Consider the following 9,507-nt stretch of genomic DNA (forward strand, 5'->3'; position numbering starts at 1 on the left):
ATTCCTATACGCGTACACCCAAAATAGATAAGCAACACACAAAGCACCCAGTGATAGTGATATTGTTGGATTAGTGTCTAAAACCAGGCAAAACTGGTGAGGTTTGTTTTCAGCAGTCTCAGAAGATGCTCGTTAATACTCCCAATTCATACTTCAGAGTGGCAAACATCCCATGATTGTTGTTGATGTCATACTGAAGTAGGGGTGATCTAGTACAGGTTAAATATTGGTTAATTTAATGTTTAATTTATGTTTTTATTGGTCAAATGCAGTATCTCACCATCCTATGTATGACAAAATGAGTCCTACAAACATTACAAAAAGGAGGGCATGTCTGAAAAAGTTGTAAAAAAAAAAAAAGAGACTAAATTAATAAGTAATTGATTGATTCAGTTGATCTATTGAGTTATATATATTTATCAAGATCTTGGAGAGCATCTTACTGCTACTACTACTACCACCGGTCGGAAGGATGATAAATTCTGTGCTGTCCCTTTAAGCTGTACCAAGCGCCAGCCAATCAGAGAGCAGATAACGGTTTGTATCGACATCAGAAGAACGGGTTCGGTGTAGTTTCCAACTGTGTGCGTGCATGTACACTTCAGAACCTCCTTGGTACACTTGAGTTAATTACAAACGTGTTCTTGTTAGTTATGTTGGATAAGTAAGGCTCACATTCAGACTGTGTAATGCTTGCTACCTTAAGCCAAGGAGGTTTTATATGAAGCCAGGGCTGCGGTCGAATAGTCTTTTTTGCTTAGGAAGGTTCCTAACTGAGTGAAATGACCCGGAAGTACCTAAGTGGCAGCCATGATAAGAGCTGTTCGAATTCTCTACATGCTAAGGAAAGGTGCTTCAATGCTTCCTTACTTAGCTCCTTTAGCATAGGATACACTGGACCATCCTTTACGAAAGGAAAGGAGATAATGCCGTCCCACAATTCTTTGCGGCAGCAACGACGCACCATTCGGCCGTTCACGAAAACAAACGATCATGACCGACAAGGGACGCAGATCATCAAGCAAGCAACTATTAAGCATGTTCCATCTTATGCCATAACTTGCTAATATGCTTATATGTTTTGAACTGTCAACAATATGTTAAACCCATAGAGGCGAACTATGAACGTTACGCTGCTGTCGTAAAATGATCAAAGTGAAGTTAACGTTGTAGCGTAACCTATGCTCAGTTTGCATTAGTTATTTCTTCAATCTGAGCGTTGTTGTATTGCCAGCCTTTAGGAATATCATTAATTAATTTTACTTCAGTCACAGATGCTGAAACCCTTGCCTTAATAAAGGCCTGTATCAGCCATAACAACTTCAAAGCACAATCAAGTCAACATTTCAAGGTGTTTACTGAGTTGTGTGGTGGTTCTTAAGCTATTATATGCATAGGCTTATAATCAGATCATAATCAGCATATTAACCATAACACAGAAGTCTGTCTTTCAAGAAAAAGGGATATGAGACGTTTTTAGCCAGATGATGTTTTTAATTCAACATGTTTGAAACTTAAGAATGATGATATGAACAGTAGCAGATTTGTAGGCCTAACAAGTTATGCCTATCTTGCATTAATTTAACAATAATTTTCATACAATCATACTAATTGGGATTCATGTCGATAAATATGAGTGGACAGGAGGGTGAGCGTGAGCAACCATTCTGTTTCACTTTTGTGACTGGTAGCCTATATTCCCTTTTTATTTCAATTCCAACCTTGGCGATGAAGCAATATTTTTCACTGGGTTGTCCACGTTTATATAGCCTGCATGAAACAACACGGTAAGAACGCACGGGGCGAAGTATCGAAGATGCGCTTTTAGTAGTCCATCTCCGGAACATTGTAGTTTCACACGGCAGACCCACGTCATTAACATCCGCCGTCGCATAATTACGTAGCCTAGTGTAAGTGCAGTCGGATTCTCTTAGCACCGCGGTTGTCTTTTCCTAAGTCCTTATGAATTCTCCTTCACATCTTTCCTTGAGGAATAGGAGTTAGGACGTATTTTTTTGACTATTTGACCGCAGCCCAGGACTATGTGGACTGTGCTGAGGTGGCTGTTGTTGTCACGGTCCAACTGTTTGTCATAGCTGTCATAGAGAATGGGCTATTACGATTGGCTTTCGAGGCTTTGGAGGCGGGCATAATTGGCGAGTAGCAAGTAATTTTAAGCTGCTCGCGGGAGATGAGCCAGCTGCATGTTTACAAGTTCAGTGCCAATCCTCTGAGAGACCGACTGATTGAGACCTGTGGACCGACATGTCTAGTCGCTAGTTAGTGTGTCGTTTTGTATTATTGTAACTGTAAGTAATGCACTCTCGCGTTCTCCACTGAGCCACCAAGACGCCAATTCCGGACTTTGGACTTCAGTAGAGACTGTGCTGGCGACGGCGGTACCGAGTGACGGCAAGGTAGGTCCAGTCCTCAGCAATTTCTGATATTAAAGTCAGAAATTTGTGAGAGGAAAAAAAACTCAGAAATTTGCGAGAAAAAAACTCAGACTGTTTTTTTTTTGTGACGAATTTATGAGTTTTTTTCTCAGAAAATGACCCCTATTATTATTAGTATTATTATTATTATCATACTGTAATAATATTGTAATAAGAAGAAAATGAAGACTTGCACTATTGTTTCCAAGACTATGTAACAGTACTATTATCACTACAATTCAAGTATACATAAAAAAAATATATATATTAATAACTGAGTATCAGTTAATATCAATATCAGTCTGCATGTCCACTGAGCAGTTAAGCAGCCGTTAAGTAAACCATCAAATTGAAGCCATAATGGAGAGCTGGTTATTCTGACCTGTGAAGTGACCTGTGAACACACCTGTGTGTGTTTCTAAACATGACTTTTCAGTCGTGTCTTAAAGAAGGTACAGAGTTTGCTAATCATATTTCCTCTGGCAGGTTGTTCCAAAGTTCAGGAACATTTTTTTCTTTAACCCAGCAGTCAACTGAGTCTGTTTGTAGATCTACTATGCCTCTGTACATGGGGCGTTAAAAGCTTAGTAATATAAACCGAGGCCAAACCATTTATAAATTAGTTTGAACTAGTGTCTTTGGGAGAAAGTTTGAATCTTCAGCATTCTTCCTAGTGGTGAGTAGTCTGAATGTTATTTGATGAAAATCCTGTTTTTTATTTTTATTTTGTCTCTTTCTGAGAGACTGAGAGACTCTTGCTTAGCTCATTGCTGTGGTGTCATCCCACAGATCACCTGTCAATCAAACAGTGTGTCCAGAACTGTGACTAGAGGATTTTTCCCAGGAAACAGCAAACATAAAAGCTTTCATGAACTGGCTATAGGTTGAATCACTATTTTGTTACATCATATTTGGGCCAGAGTCCCAGCCTCAGCACACATGATACCTGATACTATAGACCTTATAAGGGAGAGTCTCATTGAAAACATGCTGCTCATTTTGTCATAGACATTGAGGTTGTTAGTTGAAGTGCCTAACACCAATCAATTTTTAATATAACTTGAAATAAGTCAACCATGCCTATTAGCAATAGATTTTATACCATTATAATGGTTTGCCATACTCATCACAAAATTCTCCACCAGTGCCTCCTTTCTGCTATCTGACATCACAGTTTCTTTAACTACCTATACCTGAATATGATATTTTCATAATTGACAGGTTTCTCTGCCTGGTAGATCAATAAATGAAAAAATAAAAAGAGTGCTTTCCTGGATCTTTCTATATCATTATTTTTGAGGAATCCAGCACCTAACCTAAAACATGAAGCTGTGTGGCTGAGGAGAAATAATGGGACACAACGCCTTCCATTCAGTCATTAAAGGAGAAATCCAACCTGAAACACTTAAATACTGTTCAAAAACAGCTATTGGCGATGTGGTTTGCATTTCCCCAAACACCCACCTTTGATTGAAAGCAACAAGTTCACGCCTGTTCTCTGGAGGTTGCTGAAAGGCATTCTGGGAAATGTAGGAAATCACTAACTGAGGTAGAAGTAGACGAGGCAGGCTGAGGGAAAGTGGATACACCCAAAAAAGTAACTCCTGGAAAACATTGAACATCAGATTGATGGTGTCTAACAGTGTAAGAGGATTTTTCCCTGTGTATTTCATATCTCCATTCACAGATTTGCACGATGCGGTACTGCAGCACTCGGGGCGGTGTCCACGGACGGGACTTCCGGGACGTGCTGTTTTCAGGCTACGCTCCGGACGGGGGGATGTTCATGCCCGAGAGCCTGCCGGCGCTGAGCCCCGACACCCTGAGGTGCTGGAGCGGGCTGCCCTACCCCAAACTGGTGGTGGAGGTGGCATCGCTGTTCGTCCCCACTCAGCTGATCCCCAGAGAGGATCTGGAGGGTGAGACGGTAGGGATGGGACATATGAGACTGATCTGGAAGTGTTGGCTATCATTACAGTATGCTACTGTATAGTTTGGACACACCACATTTTTCTTTATTTTTACTATTTTCCACATTTTAGAATAATAGTAAAGACATCAAAACTATGAAATAACACAAATTGAATTATGCAGTGACCAAAAAAGTGTTAAACAAATCAAAACTATCTTATATTTTAGATTCTTTAAAGTAGCCGCCCTTTGCCTTGATGGAAAGGCAAAGGCTTTGGAAAGAAATTCATACATAGGATCAACTTCACTATTTATATTTGTCTAAGAAACTAATTTCAAGCATTTAAGCAGAAGCCTTTAGATCAAAATGGCTTTAAGAGAATGAAAAACATAGAACATTCAATTAGGTGTGTCCAGACTTTTGACGGGTAGTGTATGTCTCCCCAAATAAACAATAATCATTTAAGTTGTACAGCATTTTCAAAAACAAGGTCATTAGGATTAAACTTTAAACAACAGTTGAAGACATAGTGACTCAAATAGAAGAAAAAGTATTTTCAAAATAAAAGAACGAATGAAAGCTATTCCATATCAACAGAGCCGCAAACACCAGGGCTTCAAAATATAGACTTTAACCCCTTTCTATTGCTCTTGTTGTATCCTGACATGTATCTATTTTATTTTAAGCTCTTCTTTCCCCTCTCTCCATCCGTTTCCCCGTCTCAGCCCTGGTGTCGGCAGCCCTGTCTGGTTTCTCGGTGCCCGAGGTCGTCCACATCGCCAGGCTGAAGGAGGGTCTGTCGGTGCTGGAGCTCTTCCACGGAGACACCATGGCCTTCAAGGACTTGGCTATGACTTGCACCGTGCGCTTCCTCGACTATTTCCTGCAGAAAGAGAGACGCAGAGCTACTGTTCTTGTGGGTAAGAAACTGATACCTGCCATGTAATGTGAGATTTAAAAGAGCTTCAGTAAAGCCTAGAGACTAGATTCTGTACAGGGCTGAACTCATTTGTTTATACAGTTTAGGCTCATACTTAGGCTTATACATATTCATATAAGGTTCTCTATTTTGCTGCTAAGATTTTTTTGATTGTTTTCAACAAGTGTACATGTCTTAGCTCCTTCTGAAAGGTTTTTTCATTCTTGTTGTGGACAAAAACATATAATATAGTCGATATTACTTGTGATAAATCTGGGCATCCTGATGACTTAGACAGTGGTTTTCAATGAGGGGTCCGGGGACCACCAGGGGTCCTTGAGGGGGGTTCCAGGGGGTCCCCAGCAAATTGATGAATTGTTAAACTTCAGCATTATTTCATTTATAAGAAGTGAACACAATTAGAGAATGTAGAAGAATGACTGTTTTGATCATAGTTTCACCGTTATCTCTCTACCTACAATACAGATAGTCATGGAATTCTGGACAAAATCATATCTAACAATAAAAAATATTCTCAGATTTGGGTCAGAGAGACAAAATCTCATCATATGGGGGTCTGTGGCTCTAATGTGGACTAAATTAGGGTCCTTGATATGAAAAAGGTTGAGAATCAGTGGTCTAAGGCACATACCATGTAAACGCGATGTCCTGGGTTTGAATCTGACCCAGGACCTTTGTCACATATCCCCTCTTTCTCCCAATCTTTCCTGTCTCTCTCTACTTTCAAAAATTCTGAATAAATCCTCTTATGGCCTTCTTCTCCAGGTACCTCTGGGGACACCGGTGGCTCTGCCATCCATAGCGCCAAAGGTCTCGGTGGGCTGGATGTGGTGGTGGTTTACCCCCGAGGACGTGTCACCCCGGTCCAGGAGAAACAGATGATCACCTGCCTGGAGGATAATGTCCATGTGTTTGCAGGTGAACTAAAAGAGGCCATGTAGAGACCAAAACAGTGACTTTAATAGACTAAAATGGTGTCCTTTCTTTATCTGAATAGCCACCAATTTGCTCTTAGAGTATTTTCCTAGCAATCAAGTCATATATGGAAGCACAAAAGCAATAAATTAGTTGGGAGGGAATCAGGGGAGAGTGCAGAAGGTCCCATAACTTATATCATTATTATTAGTAGCAGTCACAGTAGTTCTAGTCGTAGTAGTGCTATGGCATTTTAGATACACATCAAGTTGCATGATGTTTGTCTCTCCAAATACTATTAATTATTTATCATCCTGATTTTCACTGAATTTGCGTAACAGAAAAAAAAAAAGCTAAAAATGTTAGTACACTGTCACATCCAGTTGGTGATCATCAAGGCAACAAACCACCAATATGAACAAATATCAATTCATGTTTTTTCCTTAGAGAACTCTATGATAATGTAGCTTTCATCAGTTTGATACTAGATTTATAGCATAAAGATGTATGTCAGCCTAAAAAGGTGACTGCAGATAAAAAGGTGGATACATTGAGTTTTGGTTGTTTTACCCTCCATTACATCCCTGCATAGACTGAGAAAACACCCAAATCCAGTCGACAGGTTGCTCTAACAAAACTGTCCCGTCTCTTCCTCTCCTCTCCCCTCAGCGGACGGCAGCTCGGACGACATCGACCAGCCGCTGCGGCGCCTGTTCGCCGACCGGCAGCTGGTCAGCAGCCACGGCCTGATGAGCCTCAACTCCGTCAACTGGTCCAGAGTCATGATACAGCTGGCACACTTCATCTACGCTTACCTTCAGATGAGCGGCCTGGACCGGGCCGAGGCTGCCGGAAGACCCCTGCCTGTCCTGCAGGTGGTGGTGCCCACCGGGGGGGCGGGGAATATCGCAGGTGAGATGAGGAAGGAAATCTGAAAAAAGTACAGAAGATTCACACATTAAGTATTTTCCTCAGCATGTCTTTATCTGTGGTTTTCAGGAAATTATTACCTGAAGTTCATGATTTCTAAAATATAGAGGATCCAGTCTATAAAAGCATTATTGTTTTCTTATCCAAGGACTTAGGCTGCCTAATTATCTATCTATCTATCTATCTATCTATCTATCTATCTATCTATCTATTTATCTATCTATCTATCTATCTATCTATCTATCTATCTATCTATCTATCTTAGAACAGGTGTCAGTTTTTTAAATGTAAAGAAAGTTTTCACCTTCTCGGCAAGAAAGTGATTTATTTTTTTTGTTTTATTTGTTTCTCTCTGTCTCTCTCTCTCTCTCTGTCTCTCGGTCTCTCTCTGTCTCTCTCTCTCTCTCTCTCTCTCTCTGTCTCTGTCTCTCTCTCTCTCTCTCTCTCTCAGCCGGCTGTATTGTGAAGCAGATGGGGTTACCGCTGCAGCTTGTAGCGATGGTGAACGCCAATGACATCGTGCATCGGACGGTGCAGACTGGTGACTTCTCCATGGCAGCTAACGTCATGCAAACTCTGGCCCCCGCCATCGACATCCAGGTACTACAGTTATATATAGTGAATGATTTTGCACCCATGGAACCCCGTCACGGACCCTTGGGCTTCCCCAGATCCCAGTTTGAGAACCATGCTGTTTGATTTGTGGCCCGTAGGACCCGTACAACATGGAGCGTGTGTTCTGGCTGCTGTCGGGACGAGACGGCGCCTTAGTGAAGAGCATGATGGAGGAGTTCCAGCATTCGCACAGACACACTCTGCCTGGAAACCTCCACAAACTGGTAGCAACCGCTCACGCTTTCTTCTCACTCACCTGTTCCAGTGGCTCTGTTAACACCACACTTCACCCTTCCTCTCTCTGTTTTCGTTATCTTTCTCTCTCTCTCTCTTTTCCATGTCTAGTTGTCCCAGGTTTTGTCCACAGGAATGGTGACTGATGAAGGGATCCTGGAGACCATGAGGAGATGCTGGGAGGAAAACCAGTATCTGCTGTGTCCCCATACAGCTGTGGCTGTGTGGCACCACTACCGCTGTCCTCACAGCCCGCGGCTTAACAGGTTAAAAACACCTTTGACTAGAAAATAGAGAAATGGAAAAATCACAGTTGTGCCTGAATCCTGGGTTTATATACTTCCTTGACACTAGAAGTATATATTTTTTATGTAATTGAATGTAAAAACACATTGAGTTTCCTTGTGTATGATATGTGCCCTAGACTTCTATTTACACAATACCTAAATAAGTACTTACTCATCTTCTTTTTGCAGGTGTTATGTAGCCACAGCATCTCCAGCCAAGTTTGAGGCAGCGGTGCAGAGGGCGGGGCTGACCTTTGACCCGCCCGAGGCGGTGCGGGCGCTGGACAAGATGGCCACCCGTTACCAGAACCTGGACAGAAGCCTGAACTGGAGCAAAGACTGGGAAGACAGACTGAGAGAGACCATCCAGTCTATAAGCTCAGCGAGGGAACACAGAGTAACTTACTACAGCTGATTGTAAACGATATTATCATATATATTTCATTTCAATTCTGAAATCCTGAGAGAAGATTTTCAAATCTGTTCATCAGTAAGAGTTATGATTTCATCTTTTTGTGTAGTCATTAGTGTATAAGGCAGTATAAGAGCAACCCTAAACAATGTAATTTCAGAGATTGATTTTACTGACAAACATTAATTGAATCAGTAATTTGTATTTCTAAATGCTGTTTATGGGTTAGGTGACATTGTGTTAGTTTGTCCTTGGTCCATGGCGTTTCTTATCTGGACTGTTGGTGGAAAAAGCCTTTCATTGCCCCATGGACTTTGGTCTCAGCGTGCTGCCATATGACTCACCTTTTATTTACAATGAGATAATACAACTCAAAACAATCAAAAACCATTCCCAATGTTTCATTTCTCCTACAATAGCTTGTGGAACACAAATGTAAATTTAGGCTAATGAATAAAAAGTAGCAGTTTTCTATACAGTTTAATTCTTTCAGTGCAAACTTGACACACCATTTTAAGTGTTTAAGTCTATAATTAATTTACATTTACTTTTCAGGCTACTTTTTTAGCTGAGGCTCTTATCCAGAGGAACTTACACTGACTGCAATGTTAAGCTTAATTTCCCAGATCACTAGAAGCAACAAGCAACCAAAAAATACAGAGTGCAAAGGTCAGGGCCTTAGTGTCCTTACAGTATTCCTGTGATCATAAAACCATCATGTAGAAGCGAAGTGCAGGGAACAGAAATGGAATAAGAGCTCTGTGTCCATCGAGCCACGTTTTACCACACCGTTTATTTATCTGTTGTGTTCTAATACAAAACATCCA

The 9,507-nt window shown here is 41.1% G+C and overlaps 1 protein-coding gene across 1 annotated transcript; it reads left to right on the plus strand.

Annotated features, from left to right (window-relative positions):
• The first annotated feature begins 2,173 nt into the window (after positions 1-2,173).
• thnsl2 (threonine synthase-like 2) lies at positions 2,174-9,091 on the plus strand. The gene is made up of 9 exons (XM_071906889.2): positions 2,174-2,417; positions 4,123-4,354; positions 5,073-5,267; positions 6,053-6,205; positions 6,872-7,114; positions 7,584-7,732; positions 7,846-7,971; positions 8,093-8,247; positions 8,458-9,091. Exons 2-9 carry the CDS (start codon positions 4,132-4,134, stop codon positions 8,681-8,683), a joined length of 1,470 nt encoding a protein of 489 aa, XP_071762990.2. The 5' UTR covers positions 2,174-2,417; positions 4,123-4,131; the 3' UTR covers positions 8,684-9,091.
• Positions 9,092-9,507: the final 416 nt, after the last annotated feature.

This window comes from Centroberyx gerrardi, chromosome 2, assembly GCF_048128805.1.
Source record: "Centroberyx gerrardi isolate f3 chromosome 2, fCenGer3.hap1.cur.20231027, whole genome shotgun sequence".
Classification (NCBI taxonomy): Eukaryota; Metazoa; Chordata; class Actinopteri; order Beryciformes; family Berycidae; genus Centroberyx; species Centroberyx gerrardi.

What these genes read in the sequence shown, in the direction of transcription:
- thnsl2 (XM_071906889.2), top strand. Translation starts at nt 4,132, where the DNA reads ATGCGGTACTGCAGCACTCGGGGCGGTGTCCACGGACGGGACTTCCGG. An exon ending in CCCCAGAGAGGATCTGGAGG is followed by an intron (nt 4,355 to 5,072) that starts GTGAGACGGTAG and finishes TCCCCGTCTCAG; the next exon opens with CCCTGGTGTCGGCAGCCCTG. An exon ending in CCCCCGCCATCGACATCCAG is followed by an intron (nt 7,733 to 7,845) that starts GTACTACAGTTA and finishes TGTGGCCCGTAG; the next exon opens with GACCCGTACAACATGGAGCG.